At 43.2% G+C, this 27,199-nt stretch overlaps 1 protein-coding gene and 2 long non-coding RNA genes across 8 annotated transcripts in view; 1 reads left to right on the top strand and 2 right to left on the bottom strand.

The window, feature by feature from the left end:
- Positions 1-18,589, top strand: part of BCAS1 (brain enriched myelin associated protein 1) — a 126,739-nt gene extending 108,150 nt beyond the window's left edge. For 3 of the 6 annotated variants that reach the window (XM_077952006.1, XM_015148750.3, XM_015148747.3), the window contains 3 exons: positions 4,682-4,747; positions 8,578-8,841; positions 17,092-18,589. In XM_077952006.1, coding sequence (XP_077808132.1) covers positions 4,682-4,747; positions 8,578-8,841; positions 17,092-17,166 — 405 coding nt within the window. In that variant the 3' untranslated portion in view covers positions 17,167-18,589. The remainder of the gene's footprint in view (positions 1-4,681; positions 4,748-8,577; positions 8,842-17,091) is intronic. The other 3 variants (XM_077952007.1, XM_015148753.3, XM_028828519.2) reach the window with 1 other exon arrangement.
- LOC144332192 (uncharacterized) lies at positions 17,091-19,700 on the bottom strand. Its single transcript, XR_013400055.1, has 2 exons — positions 17,677-19,700; positions 17,091-17,635 (listed from the first exon to the last, which is right to left on the bottom strand). It is a non-coding gene; the product is annotated as an uncharacterized LOC144332192 (long non-coding RNA).
- An 816-nt stretch (positions 19,701-20,516) lies between these two features.
- On the bottom strand, positions 20,517-25,684 carry LOC107000357 (uncharacterized). Its single transcript, XR_001447433.3, has 2 exons — positions 21,518-25,684; positions 20,517-20,825 (listed from the first exon to the last, which is right to left on the bottom strand). It is a non-coding gene; the product is annotated as an uncharacterized LOC107000357 (long non-coding RNA).
- Between the last annotated feature and the right edge of the window lie 1,515 nt (positions 25,685-27,199).

The raw sequence follows: 27,199 nt of genomic DNA, 5'->3' as shown, positions 1-27,199 counted from the left end.
ATTTATTAATAGAGAACTCCAGGAAACAAGCGCTCTGTCTTTCCCATGGTGGACATGAGGATACAGAGACTCGTGAGTATTTACGGGATTTTTCCACCGTCTCAGAGCTGGTAAGCGGGAGAGCCAGAATTCCAACTAGTTTTTTTGTTTTGTTGTCATTTTGTTATTCTAAAGCTCACCCTTTGACTCATGTGTAATTGCTGCTTCCTGTGCTTCTGCAGCTGATATTCTCAGAAAGGATATGAAGGTAGAACAACCACATGCTCCATTTTTGTGATTTCTTTAGTAGTGCGTTCTGTGGAAATACCATTTTGATGCATTGAGCTGTTGCACTTACCTAAAATGACAATAAGGCAAAGGAGAAGAAGATTAATATATGGCTTACTTAAAGCTTGCACATAGATTTTCTAAATACATTTGTCGCTAAAACAAAACCATGGCTGGGGAGTTTTCCTGACTAGTCCAATTCCATTTCAAGTGAGCATCTTGGTAAAATACTAGACTCACATCCATTACCTTTGTTGATCCTAGAAATTTCCAGTAGATGCCGTTCCTTGGATTTGTTTTCTGGTAAACAGTATTGCAGATATACTCACCATATATTAAATTTTCAACCCAATTATTTTTCTTTAAAATGTCAATTGCGTTTGAATTATATTGCCATCAAAATACATTAACATTCCTTTCAAAGAAATGTGAACTGACCACCAAACATTTTTGCTAGATTTTTGAATAGCTAAGTGATATACATTGGAGATGGTTCAAACATTCCTCAGAGTATCAAGCTATAGGAATGCATGACACGATGAAAGAAATAAAAAATGATTTCATTAATATACAAGGCGTGGATGCCACAAGTAGCTTCCATCTCAACACTGCAGGCTGAAAGCCCTGAGATGCTTCACCTTTGACTCTCATGAATAAAAATTAACTCCATGAAGAAAGTTGCTCAGTATCACACTGGAAAATCTCTGAAATTACTTCATGGTCTTTAAACTGTTCTTCAAAGTATTAAATAGTCTCTGGAAGAATTTTAGTCTCTTTAAACAGTAACTTTGCTATTTTTGACAGCTGGAAAAAATAAGCTTCTATGTTTATGGTTCCTTCGAATAGAGTTCAACATGAATTATTCTGATTTGTCTCTGCAAAGAAAAAAAGAAAGATGGATAGAAGAAAAGGAGGGAAGTGAGGGAGAGAGGACAGGAGGAAGGAAGGAAGGAAGGAAGGAAGGAAGGAAGGAAGGAAGGAAGGAAACAGTTGTTATTAATAATAACTGCTGCTACAGAAGTGACTTCAGATGGACTTAATAAGATTCTAAGTCTAAACCCAAACTGCAGTCACCTTTGCATACATACAGCTTTATATGCCTCAGAATAAGCAATAAAGAAAAATCGCTGAAAAATTTGAGATACTCTCTCTCTCTTCTTATTTTTTCTTTTTAAGAAGTTGAACTTCATTGCAGTAATCTCCCTGACAGCCTGGAGGTCTGTTTTCATGATGTCAGCTGAGATCAGCTGCTGTCAACACAGCCTTCTGATTCAATCCCAATTCTTCTCCAAGGGCTCTCAAAGAAATGGGGGGAAAGAAAGCAAATTGAAACCTTAAATTGGCAGAGTCCCTAATGAATGCCAAATTGAAACAACTAATGGGAAGTTTAGAATTCCTCTCTCCTAGGGGGCAAGTGAGAGAACTTTATTCTCTAGAAAGTGGTGGAGTGGTCATGCATGACTCTTCACGTCCATTCAGTGTTTGCCTAAAAAGCCATTTTGTGCATTTGTTTGTTTTTTTGCTGCTCAGCATTCCCCAGAGGTTGACAGATGTGATCCAAAGCCATAGTGTAAAGGCCACTTGGGAATGCGCTTGAGTAGGAAGAGCTGTGACAACACAGCCTGAATTTGGAGGCTGAGTTAAATCCCTATGTGTCCAAAGCTTTGGGTGTGATGGGAAGGCTGACAGAGCTGATTGTGAGGAGGGAAGAAATAACCAAGAGTTCATTTCTTTTTCTAAGCCTTCTCAAGCAAGACTGGCCTTTGTAGAACAAGGCACAGGACACGGAGGAAGGAAAAGCCCACTTTCCATGTAGATAGATCTAAATTTTGTGGAGAGGACAGTCCGATGTTTGTTTGCCATTGGGTTGAAAATCTCAGTGAAACCCGCAACAATGAATGTTCCTCAGTACACGGAACTTCCAGACACCGCCTCTTTCACACTAAGCAGTATATTAAAAAGAGTACAGCCCTTCTGAAATTCCAGTGCTTTGGGAGGCCAAGGCTGGAGGATCACTTGAGCCCAGGAGCTTGAGGCCAGCCTGGGCAACATAGTGACACTCCATCTCTGCAAAAAAAATTTTAAAAAATAACTGGGCCAGGCACAGTGGCTCATGCCTGTAATCCTAACGTTTTGGGAGGCCAAGGCAGGTGGATCACGTGAGGTCAGGAGTTTGAGACAAGCCTGGCCAACATGGTGAAACCCTGTCTCTACTAAAAATACAAAAATTAGCTGGGCATGGTGGCAGGCGCCTGTAGTCCCAACTATTCAAGAGGCTGAAGCAGGAGAATTACTTGAACCTGGGAGGCAGAGGCTGCAGTGAGCCAAGATCATGCCACTGCACTCCAGCTTGAGCAACAGAGTGAGACTCTCTCAAAAAAAAAAATAATAATAATAGCTGGACATGGTGGTGTACACCTGCAGTCCTATCTATCTGGGAGGCTGAGGCAGGAGGATTGCTTGACCATGGAGGTTAAGGCTGCTGTTAATGGTGATTATGCCGCTGTACTCCAGCCTGGGTGACAGTGGGACCTTGTCTCTTAAAAATAATAATAATAGCAAAAATAAAGAAAAGCACAGTTGACTCCTGATGAGGGGACATCCCATAAACATCCACATTTGAGTTTGGTCATCTTCCGTCTTATCCAAGCTTTTGTCATTTTGTTTAACATTCAGCAATTTCATACAGTGAATGCTCAGTAAATGTTTATTGACTGAGTGGTGCCTCCTGCCTTCTAGGGGCAGTATCAGGAGGTGGTTTAGAGTCTGGAATATAGTCATTGCCTGCTGTCCAATACTGGCACTCAAACCTGCTAGTTCCATGGTGATGCTAGCATCTTTGAGCTTCCATTTCCTTGTCTGAAAAATAAAGTAATTCCTCATCTTAAGGTTCTGACATAATGAATAAATGAAATAATGCAAGTTATTATCTCATTTAGCACAATGCCCAGCACTTAGTAAGCACTCCACTAAAAATTATCCTTCATAAATAACAGTTTGTATTATCTCTAATGTGAACACCATAGCTCAGATAACAAAGATACATAATATTAATCAGTCAGAAAGTATTTGAGTGCCTTCAATGGACAGTCAAGGCCATAAATAACAGTGGAATCTGGAGTCTTCCTCTTTGCCCCACATTGTTGAAACCCTGCTCTCTACACTCCTCCCATAGCTGGGAAGAGGAGACATTAAGCAGTGATCAAATATGTGGGAATTAGACCTGAGTCAATGTTGTTGATAAGAATTGAGCATTTTATTACCAGATTTTTAAGGTATCAAGCACTAAGCAAAGGATATTACTAAATGCACGGTTAAAACCACAGACCTCAGCATGAGTCTGAACTTGTATATGGCCAACTTGCTGAGCGCAGTGGTGCTCAAACTCAAACAATCCTTAGCGCCACCTGGAGAGCTTATTAAAATGCAGATCGTTGAGCCTCCACCCCTGAAAGCTTCTGATTCATTAAGCTCCAGAGTGGGTCTCCAGAATTTGCCTTTCTAGCAAGTTCCCAGGTGATGCTGAAGCTGCTGGTCCTGGAATCACACTTCTAGAACCATTAGCCTAGAGTGTGGAGTTTAAGGAGTCAAGGCCAACCCCATTTATCCCTGTCACTGGTGTTGCTGGCTATAGGGGGTGCTAAAGGGTAGAAAATGAAATACTCAGCCGGGCACGGTGGCTCAAGCCTGTAATCCCAGCACTTTGGGAGGCTGAGACGGGCGGATCACAAGGTCAGGAGATCAAGACCATCCTGGCTAACACGGTGAAACCCCGTCTCTACTAAAAAATACAAAAAACTAGCCGGGCGAGGTGGCGGGCGCCTGTGGTCCCAGCTACTCCGGAGGCTGAGGCAGGAGAATGGCGTAAACCCGGGAGGCGGAGCTTGCAGTGAGCTGAGATCCGGCCACTGCACTCCAGCCTGGGCGACAGAGCCAGACTCAGTCTCAAAAAAAAAAAAAAAAAAAAAAAAGAAAAAAAAGAAAATGAAATACTCAGCAAAACTCTATCAAGAAGAGAAAAAAAACAAAACAATAAAACACCCACAGCCTAAATATTCCCAGTGGAAGGCTACTCATGGGTCAGTTGTTCATTCAGTCTTCATTTAATATGTTCAACTATCTCCTCCTTCCAACACTAATTGGAACCATCATCATTTATCTGAGAATTGCCTAATTCCAGGATTTAGTACTTTTGTTATTTTTGAAGGCCAACACTTGAATTTAATTAGATACGGTTACAAATTGCATGGAAATCTCTATCTGATGAGTAACATGTTTCCAGTTGGTCTTCCATTTGTCTTGATCCCAAACCTCCATGATAAATGACTGAGATCATCCATTTCAGAACCTTCCTGCATTCTCCATGTCACTGTACTTGTGGTGGCTGAAGGCCATTGTCTGTTTGTTATTTTAGTCAGTGAAAGGGGATGGAGGGATCACCCACTCAGAAGAAATAAATGGGAAAGACTCCAGCTGCCAAGTAAGTAACCTCGAACTCAGTTTGGTGGTGGGATTAGCTGGTGTATTCTCACTTCTTCACAGTATACTTTTCAATAACATTCTCAGCCACAGCCGACTCATTTAACATCTCAGGATTAAGCACCTACTATATACCAAGAACGAGACTGGGATCTGCAGACACAAGCGTGAACAAACTACAGTTCCTCAGCTTTATCCTATCAAAAAGTTTTCACACATGCGCTCCCCTCTTTTCTGCATTAAAAATCTCTTCTCACCCTTCACTTTTTGCCATAAATGTCACCTCCTCAAAAAGACCTTCCATATCTGCCTCTCATAACTACACCTTGTTCTTTTATTTCATAGCATCATCACAAATTGTAATAATTCATTTATCTCCCCTGCCCCTTCTCATGTCTGCCTGGAATGTCTGTGGAGCAAGAAGTCTCCTTTTATTTCTCTGTCACCTTGCATGGTGTTTGGCAAGTACTCGAATCTATGTCTTGAAGAGAATAAAGACATGGAGCGGGGGGACCACACAGTTTGCTTTCATTACTTTCTTTATTCTAAAGAAATATAGTTATGACATGTTTATAACTACATATGTTCCTTTTTTAAAATGGGATCATGCAACTGTACTCCTTTTTTAATTTAAAAATACACCTCCACAAAAAAATGGCATCAAATATTCTTCTAGTAGTTTTGACAATATAGAGAAGTGGCTACAAGAATGAGTGGTAGACTCAAACTATCTGGTTCAAATCCTGGCTCAACCTTTTTTTTTTTTTTTTTTTTTTTTTCCCTGTGTGACTTAGGCAAATTGCCAAATCTGTCAGTGCCTCAGCTTCCTCATCTATACAAAGAAGCTATGAAAAGTACTTCCTCATAGGGTTGTCATACTTAGATGAATCAATACGTGTAAAACATAACATTTCTGGTACAGAGGGCTCAGTACATGTTAGCTACTGTATTAGTCAGCATGGGCTGCCATAACAAAATGCCATAGGTGGTTGCTTTAAAAGCAGAAATGTATTTTGTTGCAGTTCTTGTGGATGGAAAAGATAGGATTAAGGAGTAAGCAAATCAGCAGAGTTTGGTTCCTGGTGAGGACTGTGTTCCTGGCTTGTAAACAGCCACCTTCTTGTGTCCTTACATGGCAGAGAGAGAAAGAGAATAAGCTCGCCAATGTCTCTTTTTATAAGGACACTAATCCTATTGGGGCAGGGCTCCACCCTATGCCTTTGTTTAACCTTAATTACTTCCTATTCCAAATATAATCACATTGGGAGTTAGGGATTCAACATATGCATTGGGGTGGAGGCACAATTCTACTGTTAACAGTGTCTATTTGTTACTATTACTATTATGCAGCTGATAGGGAATTTCCATCTATAATGTTGCCCATATCACACTCATGAATGGACAGCAATGACTGTAAATAGGTTATAGTATTTTTATTTCCATAATAATTGGTTTATCCTACATTTTTAAAACAGGAAATATATTGCTTTTTACTATACTCATTTTGTTTCTTAAGTTATGACTATACCTGGCCCCCAAACTATGTCCCTGGACAACTTTGGAACCAAAATTCCCAAAGATTATTACCTAAAAACAGGATAAAATCATTTTATTCAAAAAGAAAAGCTTAAATATGATGGTATATTTTGTCTGGAATTTTACAGTGAAGGAATTATGCCAATAACCTTGGTGATTCTAAAATTGGAATGACATCGTACAAATCCAAATAAGCTGGAAACATCATTCTATTTATACGCACCTAGGAGTGTTTTCAGAATCCAGTTGGGAATTTTATTTTCCGGAGCCTTGGATTCAGACTTGAGAACACTGGTGTGTCCTTTCCATTTTTAGCTAATTTAATTCTCACAGCACCATAAGGTGTCATTTCTTTTATTGCTCCCATAGAGATGAGGAAACTAAGAGGTCAGTTTATCCTTGGTCACACAGCAAGGTTATGGTGGAATTAGAAACAAACCAGGTCCTTCTGACTCCAGGCACTGAGCTCTTAGCCACTCACTGCATCTTAAAGTCTTCTACACAACAAAAACAGTTAACAAGGCATTTGAACTGGGATCTCTGGTTTCTGGCCTTTCTGAAGAGCGTGGTGGTGAGAGTTTCTGTTTCATTCTAAGGAGAGTATCTGCTCTGGGCTATCTATCGTACTTGGACATCCATCTCTTAGCATTTGCTGCAACTCTGACAGTTGGGCTCTGCCAGAAGTATTCAAGACATGTATTGCAGAAGAGCTTCTCAAGGTACACTGGATGCCTGTTGCTTCTTTCTCCAAGGACTTCTGGCCTCTGAAGAGCACCGGTGGAGGCCTTCTGGACTGGGGAGTCTCTGCCATTTGACTTCCCGTTTATTTCTGAGGGGGGTGCATGATTCACTGGAGTGAAAGGAAAGCTCTCCTTCAGTTGATGCCTTCTCCATCAAAGCTGCTACCTTGTTATAGAACTTTTTACCTGGGGACAGTACATAACTTCATGAATCACGCTATACACACGTATCCGGTGGGTCAAGTGTGTTTGACAGTTGCCACCGTCAGGGCTTTAAAACTTTTGAAGTCAATATTTAGAAGTTGACATATTTTGCATTTTTAAAAATTTAATTTCAAGGTTCTCTTGAAAAACAGAAGTTCTGACCATACTGGAGCTGCAAGCCTACGTGGTATCTCTTGGCTGGATCAGGGCAACTGTTGCCCTTTGGACAGGGCATATAACGCTCAGTCTCCCCTGCTCTAAATTTTCTCCCCAACATCAAAGCCAGCCTTGCTTGAACTGGTGCTTTCCTTACACTGGAGAAATATTTTTTTGGATGTTTGTTGCTTTTGCAGCCAGAGAAATAAGATATTCACATGGTTATTCTTACCCCAACCTGCATTTACTAGATTTTTGGATTTTACAGCCTCATCTCATAAAATTATTAGAAACATGTGGGATTGTAAACCTTTCATTTTGACAAAAAAAAGGATATACATTCAAAACTAATAAAACAGTCATCTCTTTTACCACCATTTCATGAAGCAAAAGGACAATTTCACACCAAAAATTAGGGTAGATGTAATCATGAAGAAAAGAATGGGCATCCCCCAAGAAAACACTCACATGTGGTTGCAAGTGGGAGGAGCCCCCTCAAAGCTGGCTTCAGCATAGAAAGTCTTCAGGAACAGCTAGATCTAGGAGGCACACATGATACCATCAATGCCTGGTCTTTCTCTCTCTGTCTCTCTCCATCTCTCAGCTGTGCTTTTCTCTATGTTGGCTTCCTTTTCGGGAAGATTTTCCCTAGAAATATTGGTGGTTCTGGAAGCTCCAGTCTTACAACTTCACAGCTTCAAATCTAAGAGAAAGGGAACCAGCCTCTCTCTTATTTCAGCAAAGCTGTGAGATTAGCTCCAGTGTTATCTGCATTTGGCTATGCTGAGCCAATCACAGCAGGCCAATCACAGACAGTGCTCTGATTGGTCAGGCCTAAGTCACACGCTCTTGTCTGGAGGTGGAAGTAGTTTGCCTGGACCACATGGAGTAGATGAGGAAGAAGGGTGTTTCCCCAAGAAAAAGCCAAGTTCTGGTACCAGAATAAGGGATAAAGAGTGCTTTCTGGGATAACATAAAATGTATTAATGAATTACTAGATAACTAAATAAATGTCCCCACCATGACTTCATAAGTGCAAATTTTTCTTTTTTTTTTACTTTCATTTCACCTAGGATTCATGAAAATGTAGATACTACCCACCATTTGAACATCTCTGTTTTAACATATTTATTCCCTTGCTATTGAGAGTTGCCCTGCAGCCACTAAAAATGTACTTTGTTTGAAATTGCTGTAGACATCAGACTCCGCAGAAAAGACTATCACACCACCAGAGCCAGAACCAACAGGAGCGCCCCAGAAGGGCAAAGAGGGCTCCTCGAAGGACAAGAAGTCAGCAGTCGAGATGAACAAACAGAAGAGCAACAAGCAGGAAGCCAAAGAACCAGCCCAGTGCACAGAGCAGGCCACGGTGGACACGAACTCACTGCAGAATGGGGACAAGCTCCAAAAGAGACCTGAGAAGCGGCAGCAGTCCCTTGGGGGCTTCTTTAAAGGCCTGGTAGGTGGATTTTTTTGTTTGTTTGTTTGTTTGTTTGTTTGCCTCTTCTTTCTGGGCTCTCTCCTTCCCCAAGACCATCTGTCCCAGTCAGTTTTTCAAATTCTACATGTGGCTCTTCACGCTGGGATCCCAGGTCTATCACTCAGGGTTTTTGAACTGCTATGTGACTTCCAGCAGGTTCAATCCTTCTCCACTTTACAAACTGAGACCTTAAGCAAGTTATTGCCTCTCTGAACCAGATTTTTTATCTGTGCATAAATAATGGTGCCTAACTCACAGAGTTCATGAAACAGTTAGGTGAGATAATGCATCTAGTGTGTCTTGTGCATAGTAGATGCTCTGGGTAATATTTGTTGAATGAATGAATGGAGAATTAATGCATTATTGGCTTATTTTATTTACATTATATTATACCAATTAGAAGTGTTTAAAAAAATTAGACAAATCAAGTTAAAACACACTTTATGTTGTGAGCAAAGAACAATTCATGAATTGGGCAGCACTCAAAACCCAAAGAGGTTCAGAGAGCAATGAGCAGTAAGCTTTCACAGGCCAAACATGGAAGCAAAGTAGAAAATTTATCTGATTGGGTACAATGAGGCATTTGCCTTATTTGGTCACAATGTGATGAGGTGTCTGCCTTATTTGGGAATGGTCTGATCAATTGGTTGCCTGTAATTGGCTGAAGTTTAGCTATTTGTGATTGGCTGCAACCTGGCTATTTATTACAAAAAAAAAAAAAAGTATCCTCATAAGGTAGGTTTTGGTTTGTTTACTTACTGAGTGTGGTTGCAGTTTGTTACATAGATACTCAGAGTAAGGAGACTGCCTCAGGCTAAAGGCCTGCTTATTTAATTTAACAAGGGTGTAAATGTACAATTGTGTTACTCCATGGACTATAGAATCAATGGCTGCTAGATGCAGAGGAAATTTTTTTACTGATTGCAATTTTAGGCAGACTGGTGAGGAGGTGTTTTAGATTTGCTTATTTTACTCTCCTTTACAAAATGGAAGCCCATCTTCACCACTGGACTCCATGAGGGTAGGGGCGCCGCCTTTCAGGTTCAAGGCTGTATCTCAAGCACTTGAAATAGGACTGCATAAACAGCAAGTGCTTGACAAACAAAGGAGTGAATGGATGAGATTAAAATAATAGATACCAAAATAGGATATATAAACTTGGAATACATTACTTGAAATTGTTGCGCTTCGATAAAACATTGTACTCCACTTCAAGCACACTTGCAATTTCTACTTGCATGTTTAAAAAATACCCACTTTGTGAATGGAGACACTGAAACTGCATATCCATTAATCATTTAATTTACATATGGAAACCACTGAAATTTCTTCCCTTCCTTCCTTCCTTTTTTCCCTTCTTCCTTCTTTCATTTTTCTTCCAAAAATATTTATTAAGCACTGCATCTAAAGCACATTCACACTCATAGCTTCTCTCTCCTATTCCACAAGATGTAATAGTTCTTTATTAGCTGCTGCTTTCTGGGTGTAGTGCAGTCTTCAAACTAATCATGTAGTCCTTGCAGTGGTTTCATTGATGTGAGGAATGTAGATGTTGATGTAAAGCAAGAATGCCAGTTCGTAGCCCTGAGAGAGACTTCACCCACCTGGGTGAGGCTCTATTGGATTTGCCCACACAAGTCTTCTCAAAATGTACTGTGCACACGAATCACCCAGGGATCTATTAACACACATTCTGATTGAGTAGTTCTGGGGTCCAACCTGGGATACCACAAAGCTCCTGATTGATGCTACAAAAGCTGCTGATCCAGGGACCACACTTTGAGTAGCAAGTTGCTAAAGGACCAGAAAAGAAGATGTTGGGGAAAGCATTTGGGTTTCTTTTAGTTTACTCTTTTTTTTTTTTTTTTTTTTTTTTTTGAGATGGAGTTTCGCTCTTGTTGCCCAGGCTGGAGTACAATGGTGCAATGTTGGCTCACCGCAACCTCCGCCTCCCAGGTTCAAGCGATTCTCTTCCTTCAGTCTCCCAAGTAGCTGGGATTACAAGCATGTGCCACTATCCCTGGCTACTTTTGTATTTTTACTTGAGACGGGGTTTCTCCAAGTTGGTCAGGCTGGTCTCGAACTCCCGACCTCGAGTGATCCACCCGCCTTGGCCTCCCAAAGTGCTGAGATAACAGGCATGAGCCACAGCGCCTGGCCTTAGTTTACACTTTTTTTTTTTTTTTTTTTTTTTTTTTTTTTGAGACGGAGTGTCACGCTGTTGCCCAGGCTGGAGTGCAGTGGCGCGATCTCGGCTCACTGCAAGCTCCGCCTCCCGGGTTCCCGCCATTCTCCTGCCTCAGCCTCCTGAGTAGCTGGGACTACAGGCGCCAGCCACCACGCCCGGCTAATTTTTTTTTTTTTTGTATTTTTAGTAGAGACGGGGTTTCACTGTGGTCTCGATCTCCTGACCTTGTGATCCGCCTGCCTCGGCCTCCCAAAGTGCTGGGATTACAGGCTTGAGCCACCACGCCCGGCCAGTTTACACTTTTTTAACCCATGATTTATTCATTCATTTAAAATGAACACCACCCACAGAATGATTTACATTGTGGCTTCTAATTATTTTAATAGAAGCCAGCCTCTACAATAAGCACGAAGGCTGAAAAAGAAAGATGGTATGGCAAAGTTCAGATGATTTCTAATAATCTGGTCATTCATTTAACAAATATTTGTAGAGTATTTAGAATCCTGGCACTGAGCTAGACCAGAGGTATTAAAAATGCAACCCTTGTTTTTGTAAATAAAGTTTTATTGGAACATTGCCATGTTCATTCATTTACATGTTGTCTGTAGCTGCTTTCACACAAAAACATGAGGGTTGACTAGTTGGATTGACTAGTCAACTAGACTGCATGGCTCATAAGACTTAAAATATTTGCCATCTGGCCCTTTGCAGAAAACATGTTCCAAGCCTTGAACTAGGCACTGGAGGTACATTCAGCAAACAAAGGGGATGGGGTCCCTGACATCACGGGTTCATATTCTAAGGGGAAGCATGGAGCTAAAAAGTATTAATAGATAAGTTAAAAAACAAAGTTAAACTTATTAAAACTACAAAGTTAAAGTTACAAAATTAAAGGCAAAATTTGCCAACAAAATTGTAGGTCTGGGAGATCACTGAGGGAAATAAACAAGGTCCCGCGATAGAGTTTACCTAAGTATGGATGGGAGGTGTGTGCTACTTTTGCCTGAGTGTGTGTGGGGGGCGGGGTGTGCTACTTTTAATTGGTGGATCCCAAAATTGTCTCTGAGGAGATATGTCTGAGATGAGACAGGAAGGGTTAAAGGTGCCAGACAGGAAGAGAGCAACGTTCATTCTTCCAGGAGGAGGGGACAGCCCTGGCAGAGGCGTGGGGGTGGGAATGAGCTTAGTGAGCTTAGTACATTTCAGGAAGAGAAACGAGGCCCTGGTTGCTGCGGGTGGAGAGGTAGGGTGGGGGAAGAATGGTGGAAGTAAGATTGGAGCCGTGGGCTGGGACCTGCTCGTGCAGGCTGTACAGGCTGTGCACGGAATGGGGACATAATCCTACCTGAGCAGGGAAGCTACTCACAGATATTAAGTAAGAAGTCTTGGCCCCTGTTGATAACATTCAAAGATTTTATTTTGCTGCTGTGCTGGAGAATGGCTGTTGAAGGTCATTAGGAGCTAGTTAATACAGGTCATGTTTCCTGGGAGAGCTGATGGAGACTGGCCTGGTGATTCCTGAGGAAGAGACAAGAAGTGGACAGGTTTGAGACACTAATTACAGTTCTAGACACCGAGTCCCTCCTCTGGGACCACACTCCTTTACAGACCTCATCTCTTTAGGATGGCAGCATCCCTGCAGGGTGGGACTGCTTCTGCCACACCTCCCAGACACATAAGCCAGGCCTCCAAGAAGCTGGTCTTTTCCTGAACATTCCACAAGTTCTCAGAGACAGAGTCAGCATTCAGCTCAGGTGCCCTAGACCCCAAGTCCTGCACTGTCCCAGTGTCACAAGGCCTTCAGCAATGATGGAGGATGGAGGGGGGCTTCCCTGCCACTGTCCAAAGACCAAGCCTCAAAGACTTTCAAGCTGGACACATTCCCCAGGGTTGCCCGACTGCCTTCCTGGGAGGGGAACGCTGGCAGCCAAATCTGTCACCGCCCACAGAACTCTAGTGGTGCCTGTCACCCACAGGAAATGAGACACACCACAGGCCGATCCCTGCGTGATCTTTGTCTCACAGTGACGTCCTCATTAGTCAGGTCCTCTTTTCCTCCTTCTCCATCATGCTGCTTGAGTTCTAACTGAGAGCAACCCACTTGGTTTTCAAAAATCTGGAAAGAACTGGAAGGAAGCCCTTGGAATTCACGAAGTCCAACTGTTTGCAAACATTTTCCTTTCTTTTTGAGCGAAGGGACTTTTTTTGTTTACAAAAGAAAATGTCACAAAACCTCTGTGTGTGTGTGTGTGTGTGTGTGTACAGATATATGCATATATGCACACACAGACACATATGATAAAAGTGAAACTATTCTGATTGGTGGAAGACTGGATTTCTCCCTTCCCCTAAGCACCACTTTTTTGATGGCCCCTTTCCCGGCCTTCCCCTTTCCCATTTTCTTGGGCCGCTGAACTGCTAGATTCTGTGCAGTGCAATCTGCAGGCAGGTTTAGCAGATGAACAGAGGGAGGTTTGAAAGGGGAATACGTCTGTCCACACTGGTGTGGGCTGAACCGAGGCTTGTGACAGTCAGCACAGTCACTCCAAGGAGCCTGAGACCAAGGACTAGGTCATCTTGGAGCCTCAGTTTCTGCATCTGTAAAACAGGGTGAATAATAATCACTGTCCACCTCACTGGGCTGGAGATAGAACAGGTAAGAGAATGGGTCTGGTTTGGCCTTGTGAACTGTGAAGTGTAGTCCTGGTATACGAGGCAGGAAAAGGGTTGGATTTAAGTCTCTGACTTCCAAGGTGGAGTCTCAGTGAGGCCAGAAGGGCACGTGTATGAGGCCAGTGAGTTAGGTGTGGTCTGTGGCAACCTGAAGGGCTGGTGCCCACCTAAAGGGGGTGCCAACACCAGCCACATGTTACCTTGGGGAACTGCAGACCCATTGTGGCAGGACCTGTCCATTTATTCAAGAGAAAATAACAAAAGTGGGGAATTTTTATGAGAAAATACCTAATTTTTAAATGCCAGCATCTAATTTTTTAAAATAAATGAAGAAAATGCTTGTACAAGTTCATCTATATGCAAAGTTCAGGCCCGTGGCAGCCACTTGGCCATCTGAGTTTGCTGTTTAGCCCATCAAGCCCCAAGGTCAAGCTCATGGAACCTAAAGGATGGAAACCTCAGGGAAGTAAGCTTTCATAGAGGTGAGCTGACTGGGCAGGGTGGAGCCTGCGTGAACCAGGACCCACGGCAAGGCATGCTGGGCAAACAGAGGCAGGATGGATGGGTGCCACCCATGGCCAGCCTGAGACCAGGCTCTAGACACTTGCAAGAAGCTTGTTCCTGGACTTAAACCCAGCTCTCTTCTAGTGGCTGCATGAGCTTGGACCTGTCACCTTGCTGAGTTTCAAATACCGGATTAATGAAGTGAATGGTGCTGACATCACAGGGTTAGCATGAAGATGAAATGCAGTCGTGTACAATGCCCTAAGAGCAATGCTTGTGAGGTTTAATTAGTCAGGAAAGGCTATTTTGTGAGTATTACTTAGTTAGCCCCTGCCCTGGGTTGTAAAGGTGCAGAGATGAGTCGGGCACCGCTGTGCCATGGGGAGTCCCGGCACCCCACTTACTGGCAGGGACTTGGCTAAAGTAGCTTAGGCTCTCTGGGCTTCAGCAGCCTCTTCTGTAGCCTCAGAGCGGCAGTGGCATCAACCTCATGGGCTGCAGTGAGGACCAGGTGGAATAGGGGCAGTCGAAGACCTCACACACATGAGGCAGCAGGCTCTCAGCGGCGAGGGGCCTGCCAGAGGTCATGAAACCAGAAAGGGATGGAGCATCCCCAAATCCACAGCTGACTCCTGAGCCCAAGCTTTGAGTATCTCACGGTGTCCTGGTCATCTCTTAATGCCTCAGAACTATTAATAACACAATGTGTTGTGTGCAGTACGTGCTCAATATATATTGTTGAATGAATTAGTGAATTCAACTACGACCACTAAAAATAATGACAACTCTTTTGTCACACTTACTGTGTGACAAAGATTGTTCAAAGTACATTGCATATACTAACATTTAATCTTCAAAACTACCCTGTGAATTCCCCTTTTATCAATGGAAAAATTAAGGCTTAAGTAGAGGGTTAAGCAATTTGATCAAAGTCACCCAGCTAGGAAGTGACAGGTCTGGTGTTCAAAGCCCAGCAATCTGATTCCATGGTAAATTACACGAAATTACACTACACTGTGTAGTATATACAATGTACTATACTATGCTAGATTATACAGGGCACTACACAATCTATGTACTCTCTCTCTATATATACTATATATGTGCCCTATGTACATCATATATACTAAACTACACTCTATTTATTATGCTATAATACACTCTATATATTTCATATTATACGATACCATGTATATTCTACTGCATTATACTACATGATGCTATGTACATATATTAGACCATATATACTTTGTGATAGTATATTATACTTCCCTTTCCTATACTATATACTATACTGTTCTGTATATATCATACTATATTATACATTATGCTATGCTATACTATATTTACTATACTATACAATGTGCTAAACTATACTGTGCTATAGTTACCATACTTGACTATACTGTATATGTATACTATATATACTATAAAATACACAATACCCTATATTATACTATCCTATATTACCTTATACTACACTATACTGTCTATATATACTATGCTACAAACACATTATACTACTCTATACTATATATATACTGTAATATACAATATATACAATCTTATACTGTACTACCCTATACTGCCTTATAGTATAAACGGAGGTCCACAATTGATCCATGCAGCAATGTGGGTGAATCTCAAATGCACTATGCTACATGAAGGAAGCCAGTCTGAAGGGCTGTATATGCTCCAGGATCCCACGACATGACATCCTGGCAAAGGCAGAACTCTAGGGATAAGAACAGATCGGTGCTTTCCAGGGTCTGTGTTGGGGAGGGGTTGACCACAGAAGGCACAAGAAGGATCTGGGAGGGGACAGAACCATGTGACATGTCAATCTGGGTGGTGGTTTTAGGTAGCTATTTGTGTTGGTCTATCCTCATAGAACCAAATACAGAAAACGTTAACTTTACTTTTTGTAAGTTTTACTTGACAGAAACGGTAAAATAATAATAATAATAGTACCCAAGCTAGGCATAGTGGCTTACACCTGTAACTCCAACACTTTGGGAGACCAAGGTAGGAGGATCACATGAGCCCAGGAGTTCAAGAGCAGCCTGGACAACAAATTGAGACCCCATCTCTACAAAAAATTCAAAAATTAGCTGGATGTGGTGGTGTGCACCCGTAGTCTGAGCTACTGGGGAGGCTGACGTGAGGGGATCATTTGAGCCCAGGACTTCAAGGCTACAGTGAACCACAATCCCACCCCTGTACTTCAGCCTAGGCAACAGAGTGAGACTTTGTCTCAAAAAAGTAAAATAAAATAATAGTATCTGTCTGACAACATTCCTTCACCTACATTCAGTCAGTGTTAAGGTTAGGTACCTGCAAGGCACTGAGACACACAGAATCTATGCAACTTCCAATATGGTGTAGAAGACAGATGTTAGACAAATAGATTAGATAATAAAATCATTTCAGAGAGTGGTATGTTCTGAGAGAAAATAAAACAGGGTGATGAACCTAGATGGTAACTGGGGAGCAGGGGCTAAAGTGAGGTAGAATTGGTTGGGGTTTCTACACCCCAGGTAGTAAGTGCATTATAAGTATGAACTCACTTTATCTTGGGAACAACCCTCTGAGGTACGTTTGCCATTTCCATTTTAAAGATAAAGAAACCAAAGCACAAAGATGATAAGTAATTTGTCCAAGTTTTCACAAAGCTAGAAAGTCATGTAACTGGGTATCAAACCCGGGCATCTGATTGGAGACCATTCTCTTATCCAGCACTGAGGAATGAGATACATTAATTTAGCACAGCACCTAGCACAGAGTAAGTACTACATAAATGGCCATTGTTGCTGTTGACATTACAGATCTTCAATAGGCTGCCACGTCTTTCTGTTTTTCTCCAGGGACCAAAGCGGATGTTGGATGCTCAAGTGCAAACAGACCCAGTATCCATCGGACCAGTTGGCAAATCCAAGTAAACAAATCAGCACGGTTCCCACCAGGTTCTCCTGCCACCAAGATGTGTTCTCCTTACTCCATCTCCTCCTCAAACATGTTCCATGTATATATTCTTCTGATAGCCAGCAAATGAAATTCTGCCTAGAAATTAAGCCCGAGCTGTTGTATATTGAGGTGTATTATTTACGTCTCTGGTCCAGTCTTTTCTGGCAAATCACTGTAAAGATGGTTTAGCAGGTCACCTAGTTGGGTCGGAAGAGTTGATGATCACCAAGTGGGAAAGGGAGGGAGTAGAGGAATGTGTTCGGTTTAAGTGATGAAAATGGCAGTGGTGGCCGGGTGTGGTGGCTCTCGCCTGTAATCCCAGCACTTTGGGAGGCCAAGGCGGGTGGATCACCCGAGGTCAGGAGGTTAAGACTAGCCTGGCCAACATCGTGAAACCCATCTCTACTAAAAATACAAAAATTAGCCAGTCATGGTGGCACGCACCTGTAAAAATACAAAAATTAGCCAGTCATGGTGGCACGCACCTGTAGTCCCAGCTACTCGGGAGCCCGAGGCACGAGAATCGCTTGTACCCAGTAGGTGGAGGTTGCGGTGAGTGGAAGCTGCACCATTGCACTCTACCCTGGGCGACAGAGCAAGATTCTGTCAAAAAAAAAAAAAAAAAAAAAAAAGGCAGTGGCAAGTAAGTTGTGGAAGAGAAATGGTGCTAGAAGGAATTAAGCATTGTAGTAAACACGTGCTTGTCCTCTAAGCTTGAAGAGGGGAGATGAAAATCCATTTGTTTAAATTCACATTTCAAGGAGGGAGAACCCGGGCAGTGTTGGACGGTTGCCAATTTCCTAGAATGGACTGTGTGGGGTATAGAAAAAGGAATGAATAAGTGTTGTTTTTCAAATAGGGTCCTTGGAAGTTATTGATGAGAGGGAAAAGATTAACTGGGGAGGGCTTAAAATGATTTGGGAAAACAATTGCTTTTGAGGCTCAGTGACAAGGGCAAAGATTACAACTTAAAAAAATAAATAAATAAAGGAAGTTGCACAGTTATTTTGCAACACAAGGGGGCGGTAAGGGCCCCATTTTTAGCCTGTATTCTGTATCCCTAACAAAGATTTGGTCTCTGCTATCTTACATTATTAATGTTTCTCAGATGGCTGAGGGGCTCGCTTCATCTGTTCCGTCTGACACTTATCTCAAGTGTGTCTGTCATTCCTAATGTTCTCAGGATGTGCTTTGGTAAAACCCTCCCCATAACCTCAGTTAATAAAAATTCACAGAAGATTATTCAAATACCTGAGTTGTTCTTAATATCTGTACAAAGGAGTAAATAGGACCCTGAGTCTATTAAAATGTAATTCAAAGTAGCATATGATTGACTGACAGTCATGTAAACTGTGTCTTTCTTTTTCTGATTTAATAAAAAATACATTTACTTCTAAAGTATCTTTTAATTTCCAACTTTCAAAGCAGTCCCACTCTATATCTGAGACGGCTCTAACTTCTACAGTATAAAATCCATACTCTTCCTCCATTATCTTCTTTGGAAGATAATTCTCTCCCAGATCCTCCCAGATTTCCTTGTATATGGGCACACACACACACACAAACGCGTGCACCTATATGTCTGCATGTACACACACATGCGTGTATAGAATAGTGCTGTCTTAGGCCAGGTTGCCTGGAGCAGAACCTGAGATGGGGATTTGGACACATACGATATACTGGGAGTGGGCTCCCAGGGAAAGCGAGTAAGAGGAAAAAAAAGAGGGCAAGAAAGGAGTTGGGCAAGGGTTGGTTTCAGCTGGAGCATGAATTGCACCACCCAGATAGTTTGACCTTGAGGCAAGGGAGCCGGCCTTTGAACCCCCGGAGGTGAACTGTGGGCTGTCCTGGGAGGTGGAGGGATGGAGAAGCTGGGATGCCTAAGTAACTGGAGGATGAGTGCATTGGCAGTGTCCGCTACAGATACACACATATATGTTCAGATACATATTTATACCCATATTTGCATATATATGCACACATTCATGTGTATAAATATATATCATTCAGGAATAGATCCATGCACTCACACAGTCATATTTACATACATGCAAATAAATAAATGTAACTAACACAGATCCACACACACTTTGGCTCACACAAATCTATGCAATTCATCACACATTGATTGGAGATAAATACTGAATATACTCTCCTGATGTGGACCTCAACTATAAGGACAAGTTTGATGCTTAGGCAAATCACACCACGACTTTGGCAAATAGGCATTTGGAAAATGTGTTCAACAAAATATGGTATCACTCAAAACCCAGGTGTAAGTGAGGAGCGGATCCTGTGCTGCGGGGGCCTGTTAGCTCCCAGCTTGGACAGGCCGAATTCGTGTTTCAAATAAAGACCAAAGGTCTTTTCCTTGCAGCTGGGTCAGCTTTTCCACACCTCCTGACCATACCTCGAGATTACTCACACCTGTGCCTCACCCAGTTGCGAACTATCTCGTGCTGCTTAGTATCAGAATGCTTAACTTGACACGAAGCAGGAAAACAGCACTTGGGGAAGCCCTTGATGGGAGGCCCATCACTGCCATCATCAGAGCACCGGGTGATTCAAGGAAACCAGGCAGCTGCTATTCCTTTGTCTCCAAACACCGCGGGAATTGCCTGCTGCAACCTTTGGTGAGCTCCTGAGCTGCAGTCCACTGAGGAAGGTGATAGTATCATTTGCAAGTTTCACCTCGCTGGGTACAGGGGCTTTTTGCCCAGATAAGAAATGCCCCTCGGCAGGATGGAGAGAAACAGACTGAGTAGCCCAGGCCAGTTACTTAGCTAGTTACTAAGGCAGATGGAGCCCTCCCAAGCCCCCCACTCAAACAAAACAAAACAAAACAAACAAACAAAAAAAATGCTCTTTGCTGAGAATCTCTCTGCAAAGCATGCCAACAGTTTTTATAACTGGTTTCCTATGCTCCTGGGCCAAAAAAGAGAATAGTCTTCTAATGAAATTGCTTTTTTAAAAAAAAAAAAAAAAAGCAAGAAAGACCAGAGAGAAGTAAAGCACATGACTTATTGGGAGAACTCTCAATTCAGTTATAGCTTAAGAAACAATACTCCATTTTTGTGTTTGTGTGTGTGTTGTTGTTGTGTTGAGTTGAGATCCCATTCCCAATGCATTTACAACAAATACTAATGCCCACCCCTTATGCTGACCTAGAGTGAAAAAGAGTAGAAACTCACCCGTAAACCCAAGAAAGCCTTTAGGACACAGACTCCCAGAAATGCCACTCAGACAACAAGCAGTGGGGAAAATAAGCAAAGCAAAGTGGCACACAGGAAAACATTATGAAAAGAGAAAGAATTAAGACCGGGGGGAAGGAGCAAAAATGCCTTTATTATCATGATTATTTATTGACTTATTATTTATTTTTAGGTACACAGGGAAGCGTGTCTTCTCCCATGTCAAGAAGAAGTGGCCTTTCCAGGAATGGAGCTATTGAGCTGAAATGGCTGCCACTGCACACACACACACACACACACACACACACACACACACGCACGCACACACACACCTCCCTTCCAGTTCCAGCTGACGGTGACTTTTTGACTGGTAACCATAAAAGAATTCATTCAAAAGGGCAGTTGTTCCCAGCAGCCAGTGAGGTCCTTCCTGCGTTCGTCGTCTTGGAGAAGGAGGCACATACCAAAATAGAAGGCAAAATGGGAAGGAAAAGAGAAAGAAAGTGAAATTCCTGTGTTTTTGTTGTATGTATCCCCTTGCTTTTTAGACAAATTATCAGGGGTTTAAACTACACACTCTCTCCCCTCCCTCCTCCCACTTCACACACACTAGATTGTTCTTGTTTGTTTGCAAACAGTCCAGAAGCACTGGGGTCTCATCAAATTAGATTCTAAGTGTCTTAAAGAATGAGATTTCAAGAAACCAAGAATCTGTGTCCTTCCCCTTCTCGAAGTGCCTGGAAGGGTGCAGATTTCTCCCACCTGCATCTGGCAATGTTATTTCCTATGTCAGAGAATCCCAAGTAGATCTTATACCTTAAAAAATAAAATAAAATCAGCTACACTACCTACCTTACAGGGAAGGAAAAAGAAATGATTCCAATTATTAACTAACCCAAGATACAAACACAGGGGAAACTAGGGAATGTGCTTTGCAGCAATGTAAGACTATAGGAGTTGGTTTTAACCATCCTTTGAATGTCCCTTTTTAAGCCTTTTTAAAAGGCAATTTTGCACGATGAGTAGAATTAGGCTTCTCCGTGGTCAAGATTTTGTTCACTCTATCAGTGCAAATTAAGTGGCACTGGCCCACTGGAAATTATAGTCTCCATTAGGAAGAAAAGAAATTACTTACCGAGCAGCAAATTCTCTAAATTTGTAATTCAGATCTTTAGCGCAGAATGCCGGTCAGGATCCAGCCCTTTGCATAAATTGGTTTTCTGGGGAGTTTAACCCCTTAGCCTCTGTTGCCCTTTTCTTGAACGGTATTCACGCAACCCTCTCCATCTCCTGGCCCTTTAACTGGCCCGGGTAGAAGTTGCAGTCCACAATTTCACAGAAGTAAGGATAATACATTGTCACACATTACCGTTTATAAAGTGCTCTGGGTACCATCTGTAATTTAAGGCTGTATTTCCCTCACTGAACTTAAGTGCTTCCTTTGTTACATTTCATTACTGGAGGACCGGCATGCACCTGTATAGATTCTTTTTTTTTTCGTTTTCTGTTTTGTTTTGTTTTTCCAAATGAGCACTTCTTGACAAAATGGCCCCCAGCTGCACTTCTGCTATGACAGCCATGGAAGGGCTGGTTCCTTACGTGAGCTCCTCTCCCAGAAGCATGCTTTTGTCAAAATACAACCACATGGGGGAGCTGCAGGACCTGGGGTTCTACAGTGCCTAGCCCTTTTTCCCTGATTGCCTAATCAGGAAACTGGGCCAAAGCAGCCTGAGAGTGTGTATTTGTTGATTAACTTCTAGAAAGCAGTCAAGTTTAATGAGGAGAACTAGAACGAGAAAGCTGAACTGGGCAAGTCAGTTGCCTTCTACGATTCTCAGTCCTCCAAACGAAGATAAGGTTGGTTGGTTTGTGTTTCCATCCTTATCTGCTCCATCTTGGAAGAAGCTCAAGGAAGATTGTGTGATTGCAAAACGTTTAAGTTGGTGTCATTGCAGTGCATTTAAATAATCCTTACTGGCCCATCCTGCTCCACAAAGCAGCTTTACCTCTCATCTTCTCCACTCCCAAATAGAGAGCAAGTGACTTAAACTCTGAGTGTCCTCCCTCAACAATGGGCTAATAATAGAGCCTACTGGTGGAGTTGCTGTCAGCATGCAGTGAGATGGTGCATACCAAACATTTATTGCAGTGGCTGGCACATTGTAAGCACTTAGGAAAGGCAAGCTATTCTATCATGGGGAAATTTTAGCACCAAGTAACAGAAAACCCCTACTTGAATTGGCAGATAATCATAACAATAAGGGTATTTATCATTTCATATAACAGGTGTTGTATAACATCTTTGGCTTTGATTCTCTGAGACTCTGTTCCAGCTAACAACGATAATGAGGAAATGTATCTTTTCATATAACTGGTGTTAAGTCTCACAGCCTGGCTCTGGTTCTCTGACACTCCATTCTGCCATGTTCCATGGGCTGACTTCATCCTAAAACTGTGCTGAATGATGGCTGCAGTTCCAGGCAAGGGGATTTGGGAATACCATAATCAGTTTCAATGAATCATTTTGGTGAAATCATTGTTGAGAAGGCAATACAATGATGCAGTAGACAGTAAAGCCATTATTGATATCAGTGTTTTTAAGGCTCACCGTTCCCCAAACTAACTATGCCCCTTCAATTCACACTCAGGGGATTTGTGTAATGACGGTCCCCACCTTCCAAAGCAGGGCGACTAGACTGTGAACTTATCAAGATCTGGACCTTCTTGTCTTGCTCATTCACTGTTCTGTTGTCAGTGTCTAGCACAATGCCTGGACATGGTAGATACTCAACAAATATTGGTTGAATGGATAAATGGATAAACAAACATCCTGTGGCCACACCCATTGGGGATCGCCTTATCCTCTAGTGTGAATTTGTTTTAACTCCGAATACCTGATCACCCTAACCAGACATCTACCCTTCCCAGGCAACCAGCCCAATGGTTCTAAAAGTACAGTCCCAGGACCAAGCAGCCTCAGCACCACCTGAAAACATATTAGGAATGCAAACTCTCAAGCCCCGCTCCATACCTGCAGAATCAAAAACTCCTGGGATGGGACCCAGTAACCTGTGTTTTAGCAACCCCTCAGGTGGTTCCAATGAAGGAGAAAATGTGAAAACCACTGGTCCAGGTAGAGCTACCACTTCACTGAGCATCAGCAGTGTGTTTGGTCCAAAGACAGGCCCTGAAGATGCATACAGAATAAAAGCTAGCACTGAACCTCACTAGATGCCAGGTATTGTGTGTCACATGACTTGACCTTGTTCACTGCTTATTTCACAGATGAGGAAACTAAGGCTCAGAGAGAGAAAACGACTTTGCCCAAGAACATACATGGCACAGCCAAGGTTCAAATCCAACCTAAGTACATAAAGGCTTGCATTCGTGTCTGTGGGACAGACAGGCAGGCAAAAAAACAATAATAATACCATGTAAGAGAAGCTAATGCAGGATGTCGTGGGACTCAGGGGAAGGCACTGGCGCAAGACCACAGCGGGTGGAGGTTGGCCACTTTGGGGAGGTGACAGTTGAGTTAACTCACACAAAGTGAATAAGTGTTGGACAAAAGAGCTCCCAGAAGAACAGCAAGGGCAAGAGCCCAGGGTCCATGGAGAGAATGGCAGGTAGCTTAGCATGGCTGAAGTGAGACTGTGGGGAGAACGGATCAGAGGATGGAAGCTGGGGAGGTGGCACAGAGGGATCTCAAGGACTTGGAGTAAAGAGTCCATAGTAACGAGTTTAAATTGTCTCTGGAGGGCAATGGGGAGCCATGGAAGATATTTGAGCTGGAGGGTGACATAGTCAGATTTGTATTTTGGCTGCAGGTAGGATCTAATACAAAAGCAATTCAACTAATATTCACTGAGTGACCTGAGCTATCTGGGAGATATTTATTATAATGTGTTAAACTTCTTTGAAGATTGTAAGAAAGAGATAAAACCTCTAAATGGTTTTGACCCTTAAAAGGACACGTAAATGGTTATTTCTAAGCGTCATAAACATGGACTTGGGATTTGACCTCATCATTCACCCAGATGATTCACACCCATGATCCCAGGCCATGAGGTCTTGAGCAGATTACTTCTCAGAGCCTTGGTTTGTTCCTCTGTGGAATGGGAATGCTAACAGCACTTATCTCAGAAAGTTGTGAGAATAAAAGAGACCATGCATTTAGAGCGTGTAGGCACCGTGTCTGGAAGGTCATGAGTGCTCACTTAGCTTATTGATGAGGATGCAGATGACCTCGGCCTGCAATAGAACAGATGTGTTCTCTTTCACGGACCGAAGGCCACCCAGCCTTTGGGACATCCTTAAACTTTGCCCCAGTTTCTCCTCATCCTCATAAGCAGTTGACTGGCTGGCTTATCTAGACAAAAGAAAGGAGGGAGGAGAGAAAGCAAAGAAAATGTTCATTCTCCCTGCTGTTCACCCCATTCTGAAGTAAGGCAGAATTTCTGGAGAGGGGGCTCGGGTCCAACCGTGGCTGTCCTTGGTCGTATGGTTGCATCTACTTATAATGGTGGCCAAGTCACCATGGCAGTAGGTGATGTGGCTGCCCTGCCCCATCATCTTCAGCCACCCAAGTTTACCTGCAGCACTGACAGCTTCCCACCCCAAAACTCCTCGTTCTTTGCTTTTCCTCTTGGTGGCTTTCTCCAGGGGCTGTAGGAGCTTGTTTAGCCCACCTGCATGGCATTTTGAAAATACCTGAAATTTTATGCCCCGAAGGACAACTCTCAATCAATGAAAGATGGGAGAGGGCAGGTAAATATCTCAGCTGCCCCATCTCTCAGTGGGACAATGTTGAGGGGTCGTCTTCATGTTCTCTCAAGGGTCCTCAGCAAGACCAAGCCACTCGTCACCCACAGCAGTAACATACTCATGAGCACGCGCCCCTCCCCCCCACCATTTGTGCTTCCTGGGATCACTTCCCAAATAAACTACTTGCACCCAAGTTTTTGTCTTAGGATCTGTGTCTTACGTTAAAAACTTCTGGCCGGGCGCCGTGGCTCAAGCCTGTAATCCCAGCACTTTAGGAGGCCGAGAGGGGCGGATCACAAGGTCAGGAGATGGAGACCATCCTGGCTAACACGGTGAAACCCCGTCTCTACTAAAAAAAAATACAAAACACTAGCCGGGCGAGGTGGCGGGCGCCTGTAGTCCCAGCTACTGCGGAGGCTGAGGCAGGAGAATGGCCGGAACCCGGGAGGCGGAGCTTGCAGTGAGCTGAGATCCGGCCACAGCACTCCAGCCCGGGCGACAGAGCGAGACTCCGTCTCAAAAAAAAAAAAAAAAAAAAAAAAAGGATCACCTGAAGTCAGGGGTTCTAGACTAGCCTGGCCAACATGGTAAAACCCTATCTCTACTAAAAATACAAAAGTTAGCTGGGCGTGGCCGGGCGCGGTGGCTCATGCCTGTAATCCCAGCACTTCGGGAGGCCCAGGTGGACAGATCACCTGAGGTCAGGAGTTTGAGACCAGCCTGACCAACATGGAGAAACCCCATCTCTACTAAAAATACAAAATTAGGCGGACGTGGTAGCACATGCCTGTAATCCCAGCTACTAGGGAGGCTGCGGCAGGAGAATCGCTTGAACCGGGGAGGGGAGGTTGCGGTGAGCCGAGATGGCACCATTGCACTCCAGCCTGGGCAACAAGAGCGAAACTCCGTCTCAAAAAAAAAAAAAAAAAATTAGCCAGGCGTGGTGGCAGGCGCCTGTAATCTCAGCTACTTGGAGGGCTGAGGCAGGAGAATTGCTTGAACCTGGGAGGCAGAGGTTGCAGTGAGCCGAGACTGCGCTATCACACTACAGCCTGGGGGACAAGAGCGAGACTTCGTTTCAAAAACAAAAAAAAAAATCTGTGTCTTAGGGTTTTCTCGGGAACATCTATCCCATGACAAGGAGCTGAATAGAAGGACATTAATATGGGCGCTAGTTTTAAAGGTGCTGGAAGAGTTGAAAAGACAAGCATGTTGAAAAGACACCCAGAGATTAGACATAGAAATAGGCTACAAACAGAACTGCCTCTAGAGACAGATAGCCAAAGGGAAGAGGTGATGCACTGGAGCCAGGGAACCCGGGCACCCTGTGGGAAGTAGAACCCCATGTGGATGGGGGTGAGGCTGCTTGAGGGTAGCTGGAACCAGATGGAAGCTTCTGCAAGCAGTACCTTTATTGTTGTTTGGAGGGAGGAGGCAGGAAAAATATGTGTCAGTGCTGCGCATTGGCTGAACCTAACCAGAAGCCAGTTGGTAAAGGAACCTGGGAAATGCAGTTTGAAGAGAAACTTGGAAAAATGATCTAAGAGTAAACAGACAAATACCTAGCACAGTTGGTGGCTTTAAGAGGAGGAAAAAGGGAAGGGAAGGAAAGGGGAGGGGAGGGGGAAGGGGCAACCTTGATTCGGGTCCCACCCCCTTCCCTGGCTCTAAATAAATGAACATGTATGCTACGGTCATGCTGACATCTTTGTCTCCTCTTTATCTTCAGAAGAGAGCAGTAGCTATGAACACAGGCTCTGGGTCCAAACGGCCTTGGTTGGAATCCCAGTGATGCTACTTGCTAGCCACATTGCTTTGAGCAAGTTCCTTAATTTTTTCGAGCTTCACTTTCACATCCAAAAAGTGGAGACACTAGCAGAATCCACCTCACTGAGTTGCTGTGGGCATTTAATGATGTATTCCATGCAAAGCACAACATTAGTGTCTAATAAATGTTCATGCTCATGGAGACATACTGTTCTTTGAGTTATCAATCAGCTTTTTCAAGTTCCTGCTAAAACTTCCTTCTCCTCTTTATCACTCACACCTCCAA

This window comes from Macaca mulatta, chromosome 10, assembly GCF_049350105.2.
Source record: "Macaca mulatta isolate MMU2019108-1 chromosome 10, T2T-MMU8v2.0, whole genome shotgun sequence".
In the NCBI taxonomy this organism is placed as follows: domain Eukaryota; kingdom Metazoa; phylum Chordata; class Mammalia; order Primates; family Cercopithecidae; genus Macaca; species Macaca mulatta.
Note: the sequence above shows the minus strand (reverse complement) of the source record. Positions and strands in the feature narration are given on the sequence as shown.